Source organism: Myxocyprinus asiaticus, chromosome 29 (assembly GCF_019703515.2).
Source record: "Myxocyprinus asiaticus isolate MX2 ecotype Aquarium Trade chromosome 29, UBuf_Myxa_2, whole genome shotgun sequence".
Classification (NCBI taxonomy): domain Eukaryota; kingdom Metazoa; phylum Chordata; class Actinopteri; order Cypriniformes; family Catostomidae; genus Myxocyprinus; species Myxocyprinus asiaticus.
The window spans coordinates 40,517,773-40,530,737 of NC_059372.1; the positions used below are offsets into that span (position 1 = coordinate 40,517,773).

The following is a 12,965-nucleotide window of genomic DNA, read 5'->3' on the forward strand; positions in this document are numbered from 1 at the left end:
GAGAACTTTCTCATACACACACGCCCTCACAGCTATGCAGATTACACTGGGTAAATCACTCAAAAGTGTGTATGAAACTGAGTCTCCGCAGTTCAAGACAGGGTAGAATTGAAATGTAGAAAGGGTGTAAGAGAGAGCAGTTTACACACTGAAGTGGTCTGAAAGCAGTAGACAGTCCACTAATAGATCTTGACTAATAGACAATCACCTCCCACATCTGAGTGAAAGAGGTTCAGTGTCATTAAATATCCCCTACATTTTAAAATATTTACTATTTAACTAATGGATGTCACACTAGACTTTTAATTTGATCTCAATTATCTTTTTGTAAACTTCCTGGTCTTCTGCCTCATTCTCTTAGCTTGAAATTGGTGGAAATTAGGTGTGTGTAGATTTTTTATTGAGAATCTCTGTCCATCACAAAAGTATTAAATGTGCTGTAAGTGATTTTAGCTGTTCTGGAACTTCCACCAGACTAGCCATTGAAATAGCCACGTCCCTTCTTTCCAAAACTCAGCACTCCAAAAACATGCACATACACAAAAGCACACTAGAGACCATTGTGTTGGAGCAGATGGTGGGTAGGGGCCCCCCTGAACATTTGTCTGTGCTGATTTCTTAGTCCCTATTATGGTAATGTTTAAGGGTAGGTGTAGGGGTGGCTATCAATTGGTCAGCCGGGGCCAATAGCTTCAGACCTCGAGTCGCGAGACCAATATTTGCATTCCCACCATCAGGCCAATAGCCCTGCAGCATTGCCCTAAAACCTGCCCTTAATATGCCGCCCTGGTGCCAACATCACACACCCCGCCTATTTTATAAGCAAGAGGGAAACTCAAGCTGAGGTATCAGACTCTGGAGACTAGCTAGCCTTCGAAATGAAAATAGTGGAGACTGTTTGCTTATTTTGGTCTTTGTTTGGTGGAAAGTGAGACCTGACTCAGCAAAACTCTGCCTTTGAAACTGACACTGCCTCAGTCCCCAGTTTGTCTTCTTTGACCCAAGGGTAATCTTTGGGCCAAAGGCGCTTGACCGTTAGCCTTGAGAAAGCCACAGGAGGCACGATGAAGCCCTGGAAGTGACAGTAGGAATGCAACTGGCCCTGACACGCAATAGAACACTCTCATTTGGCCCGATAGGGGAAATGGGGCTAATGACTCCCTAATATGGTTAGGGGTGGGTGAAGAGGTGGGCTTTTGGGATAGGGACCAAACAGGTAGCAGGGAGTCAGATTTTGGCACAACACTGGCACTTATACGAGCATATATGGCCTGATCTGTGAACGTGCACAATGATTGACAGGCAGAAAGTCTTCTGATTGACAATCTGACAGTGGCCCGCGTTCATCTTTCTCCCCGCTATTTACCGAGTCTAAGGCTTTAAAAGAGACAGGTGTGATATTTAAGGGCACCTATTTCAATGATATCTGACAGCAGTGGCGGGCCGTGCAAAACACTTTTCCTAGAAGGAAGTTGTAAAACCTGACTTTTCGAGTTGAATGGAACGCAGCACTACTTTTCAAAACTTGATCCGACACTGAATGCTGAAGCAGCCTAATTTACACTTAGAAAACTCCTGATGTTGCTATAACAATGCAAAAAGCACTTACCAATTTACTTGAATTAAGCAATCACATGGTCATGCAGAACATCTCGTGTAAGGATCTCTTTCTCAGTGGCGGTAGTGGCAGTGATGACAGCTGACTCGTCAGTAAGATCTTGCGTGATTTTCGCTCTTGAATTACGTACATCACTTAAAGCGTGATTGCGTCACTCAAGGCCAGCTAGAAGGCCTCGACTGGGACATATCCTAAAGATCACACCCACCAAGAACAAATAAATCAATCTGATTGGACAGTGATGAATCTGATAATCTGACTTTAGTTGCTCATTCATTTGCACTGTTGAGGGATTCTGAAGAAATTCTGAAGGCCTGAGGGGGTGGAGCTCAAACTCACGTGCTGCTTCGGGCATGCAATTTGTGAAACAGTTATCACACTTTGCTTGTAAGTATCAAGGAATAAATTCTGACTGGATAAATTTTCATTTTTCTCTATTTGTTTGTAGATTAATTAAGAGTGGAAAGCGATTAAAAATACATAGGCAAAAAGGTGATTGAGAATATTTATTGGCATTTTAGGCCAGCAGAGAAGGCTTTGCTGGCCCTGAGAAATCGCCACTGTCTGACAGGTAATTGAGGTGTTTTCTGCATGACATTTCATTAAAAAAATAAATAAAATAAAAAATCACTTACAAAATTTTTAAGTATTAATTAAATGGACATAGCTCTGAAAATGACATTAAATATAGACATGTGTTAGAGGATATCTACTTGCTTTAATTGTTTAAGAATATACACTAGCTTTACCTTCTAACTTCCTCAAACAAACCCCTAAAATATCAAAGATTACATGCCATGTACGCTGCACGCTGGCAAATTGAGACTAGTTCTTCCTAGGAATCGCTCATTTCAGCATAACTCATCATAGCCTCTCTATCTTACTTACCTTACAATCTCAAAAAGAAAGAGTTACCTGCCAAAACTACAGGTGACGATGATGGGTGGGGAATGGCTGGACCACTGCAAGCACTGAGGAAGACAAAGGACTGGCAGTAAGAATTAAATAAAAAACAGAAAGGAATGGAGAACAAAGGAGAGAGAACAGAGGGATTTAGGATAGTCAAGAAGAGGTCTAAAGAGAGGAGATGATTGTGTATGTTTAAGTGAGCAAAGGATATCTGGATATCTGTAATATAATGAAATGAACCAATGAAATGATTATTCTTACTCCTCTGAGTCCAGTTTAACTTACAGAATACTTATTTCAGTCAAGACATGAGCCAGAAGGAAGATATGATATGAGCCAGTATGAAGCTGTGATTCATACCCATTCCTAAATATTTTTCTTGAAGATAAAGGCCATTACAACCTCAACACTTTTAATCCAACAAGAATTTACTCCCACATGCTTAAGGAGGTCATATTAACACAAAAGAGACACAAAAGCAAAAGACAGGAAGCGGAACAGCATGTGCAAAAGGGAATACAGCCAATGCCTCTCAAAATGAGAGAGAAGAATTGAAGTTCAAACACCTTCAAATCTGAGAAGGCTAAGCATGAATTAAATATCAGAGAATGTAAAATTCAACTTGAGTTAAATGGCTAATAATTATAGAATCAAAAGAGTTAAATTGACAAATGATTCTAAAACTCAATAAGAATTTAAATGTTTGAAAATGAAATTCTCAATATTAAAGGAATATTCTAGTTCAATACAAGTTAAGCTCAATCAGTATTTGTGGCATCATTTTGATTACTACAACAACTAATGTTGACTCACCCCTCCTTTTCCTTAAAAAATAAAAGCAAAAATCTGTGTTACAGTGAGGCACTTACTATGGAAGTGAAGGGGTACAATCCATAAACGTTGAAATACTCACTGTTTCAAAAGCAATATGCTTATTAACACATAATTGTTTAAAAAAAGTACATTTTTAGCATGCTCAATGGGCCATCACAGCTCGTCAATGTCGTTTCGGATAGCCAGTAAAATCAAAGAAGGTGGGACTTTTCATATAAGCTAAGCAGGAACCTAGTAGTTTATAGACCGCATTCACAGTAGCGTCATCTTTGACTTTTGATGGTATTGACAATGAGGCTGTGAGGGACAGATATGCAGCCTCTTCAGTGAGTTACAGTTACAGTTGTTTAAAAGGTTTCTGGATCGTTTCACTGACGAAATACTGAAATGTGAAACTGCTAATGACGAGATTTGCGTCACGCATCCTGTACGCTGACGCTCAACGTTCGAGTCTGACCGAAGTATACTTTGGGCTTTAGAATGTTAGTGCCATGTAAAAAAAAAAAAAAAAAAAAGTGTTTAACTAAAAATGCAATATTTGCCTGCAAAGCAAAGATCTTGCAATTTATTTAATTATATGTTAAATAACTGTATATTTTATTTTTGGCACTTTTATTGGACAAAGACATATAGAATGACAGGAATATCAGGGAGAAACAGAGTGGGAATGTGTAGCACAGCTCAATGTGTCTGAGCAGGCTCCAACTCCAAATTTCTATTGAACAAGTTAGCAAATTTTCAACATTGCCGTACTGTCTAATTTTGATAATATGTTGATCTTGCATACTAAAGAGTTACATTTGGTTCCTAGAGTTCATTTTTAGAATTTCTGCAGTTGGCTGTAGATCTTTTTACGAGTAATTACTTTTCTCACTAAAGCCACACTGAGGCTTTAATTATGTTGTAACCAACGGTGACCAGCTGTAGAGACCGGCTTTTAGCACAACCATCCAGAGAGCATATCTAATCAAGTATCAAAGCACATCCGATTCCTCTGACACCAAGAGTTTACCAAGACCAAAATGTTTATAATTAACAAATGAAAATGATGATCTGGGAAGAAAATATATCCTCTGTATTCCAGAGTGCACTTCAATATATATGCTGTGAATGGAAGGGGCTGGGTAGAGAAAAATGTTTATTTGACCAAAGAAATAAAAAATCAGAATGACCACATTAGTCATATCAGCGATTCAATCATTCATTCATCAAAACCAAAGCCAAATGCATAGCAAAATTTTCAAATTGGAACCACAAGATGTTAATCTGACAATCAAACAAAAACCTCATGTGAACCTTAAGTAATACTGTACTTCAAATATAACATGATAAATATTGAATTATACAGTTAAATGCAAACAACATTTAAAAACAACAAACAAGGTTGTAGAAAATTCACAAAACATGGTCTTTGGTCACGCAACATTTATTAAAAACTATGAATAACAGACATTATAGAAAAAGGAAATGTAGCAATATAATGGATATACTTTGTTTGTAAATCTCTGTACAATTGCACATTTTCATGCTTTCCATACATGTGGATAATGCAGATCTTTGGAATGGAATTAGAGTGTGTGCAATGAGCACATTTGTGAAAGTATATCAATGTGCTTGTAAATCTGTGTTGTATATACTAACTCTATGTATGCATCCTTTGTATAGCTGTTGCAGACATGATTTGAACGTGTGCGACTGTAAATACTGTATGTGCGGTTATTGTGTATGATTTCCTATCCTTCTGTCTCTCCGTGGACATTCTCCATATGGACTTTGAGGTAGTCATTGCGGGTGAATTTCTTGTGGCACAGTGAGCATTCAGCCATGGGTCTGTTTGGGTTATGGGTCAGCTTGTGTCTGATCAACATCTTCTTCAGACTGAACGACAGGTCGCACACCTGTAATACACACACAAAATTAGGAATCTCAATATAACGAAACCTGGAGGTAAATGTTTTCAATGATAAAATACTTTCTCCTATCCCATTTTAAAGCTGAAGTATGTACATTTTTTAGTGTTAAAATCCTTTCTTCTGTCCCAGCTTAATATGCAGAGACAACTATAAGTAAGACATTCATTGGTTAATTTTCTCAAAAACTGTAAACACTCTTTCTCTGTGGCGCTATGGCAGTTTGTTTTGAGCGACCTGCTCCGACCCACCCCAACAACCAATGCTGTGAGTTGGGGGTGGGACTATCTCTTTGTTTGACCAACAGCAGGCGGGGGTGTATTCAGAAAGCTGATTTGAAAACAACGTTTATTTTTGCAAATCCATTTGGTGGCAAAGAAATTACATTACAAACTTCATTTTTAATACGCAGAGACAACTTTAACTTCATATGGCCCAGCGTCCACATGCGTGGACATGGTATATTGGCTTCGCTCCATGCAACACATCATTTTAATTAATTGAATCTGACTGAATATTATTCACAAGACTCTAGACTGTTTTTTAAGGGTTAAGCTTCTCCCGCACTGAGTCACACGACACAACAGCATGGCGTTGATTTTCTTGAGGTGCTTCTATGGTCACAGAGCCAACAAAAGTGCCTCTGGTAAGAAACCTCTTTATGTTTTTTTCATTGAAAACTGTTTGGGTGTAAAGTGTAGCATCTCTGGTTTCGTTTGATATGTCGCTTTAAAAAAATTAATTCATTTTTCGTGCATCAGCACACTGATAAACATGATGTCCACATTTTGGGACATTATTCCCTCAAAAGTTGAAAAACTTGTTAGTTATTTTGAATAACTTTCAACATTAACACATCTGTGGGTCATTTTTGCTTAATTTTAATATACATTTTGTTATTTTATTTTGTTATCACTGTACAATATGCATTCCTATATTCACTGTGCATTTTCACATTGAGAATCAATAGGTTCATCCAAAAGCTGAAAAATTTTACTTTCTGTGGCTTTATATGGAGTTAGGATGAAAGACCAGTGAAGACAGACAGCAAACTGGAGGTTAAGTCATTCACTAAATAGGGAGCAAGGGAGCATCCTATAGCTCTCTAAGTACATTCACTCCTAAAATGACCAAAAATTCAGTTTCAGGCTGCAGATTATGTTTGGACCACTGAACTTGTTTGGCAGATATGGGACAATGATAATCAGTACATAGATTCAGAATTTATAATGTTTAATTTTATTGTAACATGGTTGGCAGTGATTGGATGATGCTGGCCATTACTTTGAATCAGAATTAATTATGCAAATTTCTGATGTAATGTCTGTAACATCTCAAAAACGTGAATAACCAACACTCCTGGAAACATTATAAACAATTTGATGGGGGCCTGGTTAGATCAGTGAGTAAAAACGCTGACTACCACCCCTGGAGTTGTGAGTTCGAATCCAGGGCGTGCTGAGTGACTCCAGCCAGGTCTCCTAAGCAACCAAATTGGCCCGGTTGCTAGGGAGGGTAGAGTCACATGGGGTAACCTCCTCGTGGTCACTATAATATGGTTCTCGCTCTTGGTGGGGCGCGTGGTGAGTTGTGCGTGGATGCCGCGGAGAATAGTGTGAAGCCTCTACAGGCGCTGTGTCTCCATGGTAGCGCGCTCAACAAGCCACGTGATAAGATGCGAGGATTGATGGTCTCAGATGTGGAGGCAACTGAGATTCATCCTCCGCCACCCGGATTGAGGTGAGTCACTACGCCACCACGAGGACTTAGAGCGCATTGGGGATTGGGCATTCCAAATTGGGAAGAAAAAATAAATAAAAATTTAACGAAAATAAAACTGACTTTGTATAGCTTGGTATTATTTACTATTTCACTACTTAGTCCCAATGTCCACATATGTTGCCATACATTTTTAGCAAAACTTTTCCCTCTTGGATTTTATTTATTTTTTGCTTGTTTATGAGGTGCTACTAGTTACAAATAAAAAAGGGAAATGGAAAATGCACACCGCAGTCATGCTTGGGTCTCAGGGGCTGGTTGCACCAGCTATACGTATGTTACAACTTAGCCTAGTTGTGGTGTAAATGGGCACTAAGTCACAATTTACGCACTCCTAAATATGGTACCGTTGCACCATTAAACTTAGGTAAAATGTAACCCTATGCATAAACTAAATATTTACGTAAGCCTCCGACCAGGAGTAACGAATGGAATAAAAAAGCAGACTCATTAAATGACATCAATGAGCTCAATTTTTGGTTGACACCTTCAGTTCTTTCGACATAGCCTATATGATGATGTTGCATTACGCTCGTTTAAATTTACGGGAGAAAACATTATTTAAAAAACCGATGAAACCGATCTAACAGTGCACTTTCCTTGTAAATGAAAATTAGAATGAATAAATGTCTATTTTTCCAGCCTGTTGAATTAGTATTTATTTATTTATTGCCCCTTATTCATTTTAGATACAGTTATTGTTGAATATTGTTTGCTAAATATACCATTAATGAAATCTTGTTTTATTACATATTGTATTTCAATGGGGATATAATTTATTACAGCTGACAGTTACGTGAATAAACAAGGTTTGAACATCAACCGTAACAAGATCAGATTAAAATTCATGGCTTTTTAACACTTCTGTGTACAAATTTGAAGGCTGCGTATTGGATCAATACAGGTAAAATGTCATATTATGCGACTTCGCATTACTTTACGGAGAGCTTACGACCTACTATTTAAGTCTTGCCTCAAGAACAGGTGGTGCAACCAAATTAAGCACTGACTTAGTTACAAACTAACTAGTAGTGACTAAGCCCTTAGTGTGAACTTTACGTCTCAACTTAAGTGAGACCTTACGCACAGCTGGTGCAACCCTACCTAGGAGGATAAGTAAGCCATTTGCATGTTGACTTCAAGTGCTTGCAATATTGATCCGGATTTCCCAATCTGATTTTGGTTTACAGAATTTAATTTACAGAAATAGTAATGAACACAACCAACAATTGCATGGTTAATAAATCCATATTTATGATGTTTTTATCTTGATATAAGCAAAAGAACAAATAAATACAATAGAACACAGATACAAATGAAGAAAAGTGTGCTTGAAGATTTTAACAGCTGCATCAAATATTCAGTAAAAGTAAAGTTAATGTTTGGACAGGGTTGGGGAGTAACGGAATACATGTAACGGGATTACGTATTTAAAATACAAAATATAAGTGACTGCAGTTACAATTTAAATAATTGGTAATTAGAATATAGTTACAGTTGTGCTCAAAAGTTTGCATACCCTTGGAGAACTGGTAATATACCATGCAGCTCATTTTTGTTCAAGAACTGTCATATTGTGCTCCTTGAAACAACCACACCATCTTTTTCCAGAGCAGCCTGTATTTCTCCTGAGGTTACCTGTGGGTTTTTCTTTGTATCCCGAACAATTCTTCTGGCAGTTGTGGCTGAAATCTTTCTTGGTCTACCTGACCTTGACTTGGTATCAAGAGATCCCCAAATTTTCCACTTCTTAATAAGTAATTGAACAGTACTGACTGGCATTTTCAAGGCTTTGGATATCTTTTTATATCCTTTTCCATCTTTATAAAGTTCCATTACCTTGTTACGCAGGTCTTTTGACAGTTCTTTTCTGCTCCCCATGGCTCAGTATCTAGCCTGCTCAGTGCATCCACGTGAGAGCTAACTAACTCATTGACTATTTTTACACAGACACTAATTGCAATTTAAAAAGCCACAGGTGTGGGAAATTAAACTTTAATTGCCATTTAAACCTGTGTGTGTCACCTTGTGTGTCTGTAACAAGGCCAAACATTCAAGGGTATGTAAACTTTTGATTAGGGTCAGTTGGGTGATTTCTGTTATCATTATGGTTTAAAAAGGAGCCAAACAACTATGTGATAATAAATGGCTTCATATGATCACTATCCTTAAATAAAAGACAGTATTTTTGCATGATCAGTCATATTTTAAAAATCAATGCCAAAATTTCACAATTTCTGCCTGGGTATGCAAACTTTTGAGCAAAACTGTACATTCAAAAAGTATTTTGATTACTGAAGAGATTACTTTGCATTTTATTGTCATTTGTTTCATTTAATATTTAGTCTTTTCAGATGGAAAACATTTACACATATATAAATGATGCGATCCAAAGTGCATTTGAACAGCGGTGAAACTCTTTCTTATGATGTGTTACATTCATACGAGCAGACAGAGAAGTAAGTTTGAAGTAAATTTGGAGCAGAAGAAATAGAAATAAACCTTGTGTAAATTGTCAGCTTTATGCTAAGCTAAAATGCTATTTCTAGCCATTTTACATGCACGTTACCAGGCACGATCATATTTTTTATCAAGAAAATACACGTTGGATCATAATTTCTTTTTTTCTTGTAAGACCTTTGATATTAGGGCAAAAAACTGTATTCTTGATAATGTTTTTTATTGTTTTCCTGTAAAAATATCAAAAAAATCCTTAAAACAAGATCAATTAGATTAATCTTGTTTTAGAAACAACACTGCATAAGATATTTAGGTTTTTCAGAGAATGTATTTTTAACATGTGTATTTTGTCTTACTGTACTGGCAGAGTTTTTATAGTCAAAACAAGTGAAAAAATCTACCAGTGCTGAAGAAGTAATCCAAAGTATTTAGAATACATTACTGAGCTTGAGTAATCTAACGGAATACATAAAAAATTACATTTTACATTTATAAAATTTTAAATTACAGGTCTTCACTGTATGATTATAATACATCAATACTTTTCCTCAAGTCCGATATTTAGATCCTTTTGTACTGCTGTTAATGCTGTAGGGCTTTACTGGTTGTTTAGATCAGTGTTACTATCAGAAATAATTAATAATTATTTCTTTAGTTATTAATTAATATTTAAATTAATTAATTGAATCGAACTCATTAAAACCTCATATGGGGCTCCAGTAAATGTAGTGCGCTACGTTTAGGAGCAGATTTGGTTATTAGCAATAATTAATAATTATCAAAGATAATTAATTATTAAAATCAATAGAACATTGATGAGAATCAATGTTAGCTTTTTTAATCCTTTAAATCAACAATTATCAAAGATAATCACTAATCATTAACATCGATAAAACATTAATTCAAATTAACACTAACTTATTGATCATTCAAATTCAACAATCATCAAAGATAATGATCAATTATCAAAAATCAATAGAATATTAATAAGGATTAACATTGACGGGGCACCACCCTGGAATCAGGGACTAATAACCAGATAGTATAACAGTCTCAATATTAGATTGTTTTCTTAGGAAAATCGACATCCGAAGAATATCGATTTTCGGGAAAAAAAACAATGAATGAAGGCTTGCATCCGAGCACTGACATCCCGTCAGCATGACACAAGTGTATGCAAAACAAACCAAAACACTTCTCTTTGTAATATAACAAAGTTTATTTATGCAGTAATATCAATTAATAATTAATACAATGCAGTCAATAAACTTCCGACTTACAACTACAAACTAAACAGTGATATGATTAGATATGGAAATCAAAATAATCCTATAACACATGAGGGTGTGTGTGTGAGAGTGAGTGTGTGTGTGTGTGTGTGGTTAGTACGAGAGAGAGAGAGAGAATAAAGTGATGGCCCTAAAGCCGATTTCGCGATCGTGGGAGAGAAAGCAGCTGTTAGTTTATCACTCAGAGACGCGGTGGACGGCTCGTAAAATAGTCCCGTGTTCTTCCAAACTCAGTTTACCAGTCTCACCCGCGATAGCGAAATTGCACAGCAGTCCAATTTGGTTGGACCACAATACAGCAAAGCAAATTCGTGATAATTAATACCCTGAATATTAATAATGAGCGGACATGGCGGTCCGTAAACTGTACAAGCAGAAACCTTGAAACACAAGAATAACACACTATGATATTCTATCTCTGCCCAGACGTAAACTTCTTACTTGAATCGCATGAGGACACAGGTAGAGTGTGTGTTCCTCCGTCCTTTAACTCCGACCCGGTTCCTTGAGGTTCGGGTGATGACGGGAGGCCGTTTCCTCGCTCTGTTGGCAGGCGTACGGCTGACTGCTTCTCGGCAGGCTGGCAGAGAAATCAGAAATGTCGACTTGATTGAAGATGGAAGAGAAATCTTTAATCTCTTCACTTCTGCAGGCAAACGGAGGAAGATGCGGATTGCTCGGCAGTCTCCTTCGGATCCTTTAGAGTGTTCGGTTGAACACAGAGTAATCTCAACTCGTCCAGCGAGATGGAGATTGTATGGCCACAGTTTCAAGTGGGACGTTACTTCCTTGTGCCACGAGGTTGCACCTGAGAGCAGTGATGAGCTACGTCTATACTCGGTGAACAAAGTTGCTGGAAGCAAATCCCGGAAGCATTTCAGAGGTATTTCTACTCCTGATGATGTCATGGTTTGAGGGACGTTCTGTTGTATGCCTCATCCAATAGGAGTTGAGAGTTCGATCCTTCAGTGAGCAAGGCTTCATGGGATTTGTAGTCTGTTTTGGACTCCCTTTGTTTGATTTTGGCGCGATTTTTATCAGTAAGATTTACGACTTGGTGTGTGGGGGCCTGAGTTAGGTTTTACGACTTGTGTTAGGCCTGCCTTTGTCTTCTATCTGAATACATGAGGCCCAACAATGCTCACTTTAGACATAAATGAACATTAGGGATGCACTGATGTATCGGTTGCCGATATTTATCGGCCAATTATTGACCAAATTAAAACCATCGGCATATGGGTTAAGCATGAAAACGCAGATTTGGAAAACCGATGATTTATTTTTAATTAATTAGTAACAGCGTTACAGACATGACAGTTCTGAAATCACCACTTACCTGTAGGCTACATGATGAGGGAAACCATCCAAAACGCTTGAAACTAGCAGACTTTGACCTCTGAGACATCGGTATGATATCCATTAATACTGCATGATTAACTGAAGTAAGACTGAAATCACATTATGGCCTTGCAAAGGTTACTAAACCTTAATAGGCTGTGTTTCTGCATTCAGAGCTTCAGTCAGCACTGTTTGAACAAGCGGCGCCCTGTAGTGGTCTGAACAGCATAATTCATTATCTATGATACCACTATAATACAGAATTTAAAAGGGTGTTTTGTTTCTTTCATTAAAAACTTTTATTTTCCATGATGTGGTTAACATTTCTGTGGAATTTCTCAACATGCATTGTATGTATTTGTAATGTTTTATCATATACAGTACATACATATAAAATGTGAGTTCTGTTGTTTTGAACAGCAAAAAAAGAAGTGCAAAAATGTTTTAGAGGTACAAAATAACCTTTTTTTTCATAATCAATCATCATGTTATCATATTTAGTTATTTTTTCTTTGTATCTTCTATTTATCTTTCATTGTGGCTCTCTTTAAAATTTTGGCCTGTCATGTAATGAACAGATCCAATCCATGTTAAATGGAAATTATTTATTGGTAGAACAGTAAAAAAAAAAAAAACTTTTGTACATCTTTGTACATTTTTAAAGCGTAATTTCAAAGTAAAACATGGATCTGATGACAAAATAAGGTAAGTGGCAAAATATCGGTATCGGCCTATTGGTTTTTGTTGAAACTGGTATCGGTCCAAATTTTTAATATCAGTGCATCCCTAATGTCTGTGTCTAGCAACCACATAGCAATGCTCTAGCAA

The 12,965-nt window shown here is 37.1% G+C and overlaps 1 protein-coding gene across 2 annotated transcripts in view; it reads right to left on the reverse strand.

Annotated features, from left to right (window-relative positions):
• Positions 1-4,654: 4,654 nt before the first annotated feature.
• LOC127420033 (PR domain zinc finger protein 5-like) overlaps positions 4,655-12,965 on the reverse strand; it is a 147,541-nt gene continuing 139,230 nt past the window's right edge. For both annotated transcript variants that reach the window (XM_051661967.1, XM_051661966.1), the window contains one exon: positions 4,655-5,259. In XM_051661967.1, coding sequence (XP_051517927.1) covers positions 5,095-5,259 — 165 coding nt within the window. In that variant the 3' untranslated portion in view covers positions 4,655-5,094. The remainder of the gene's footprint in view (positions 5,260-12,965) is intronic.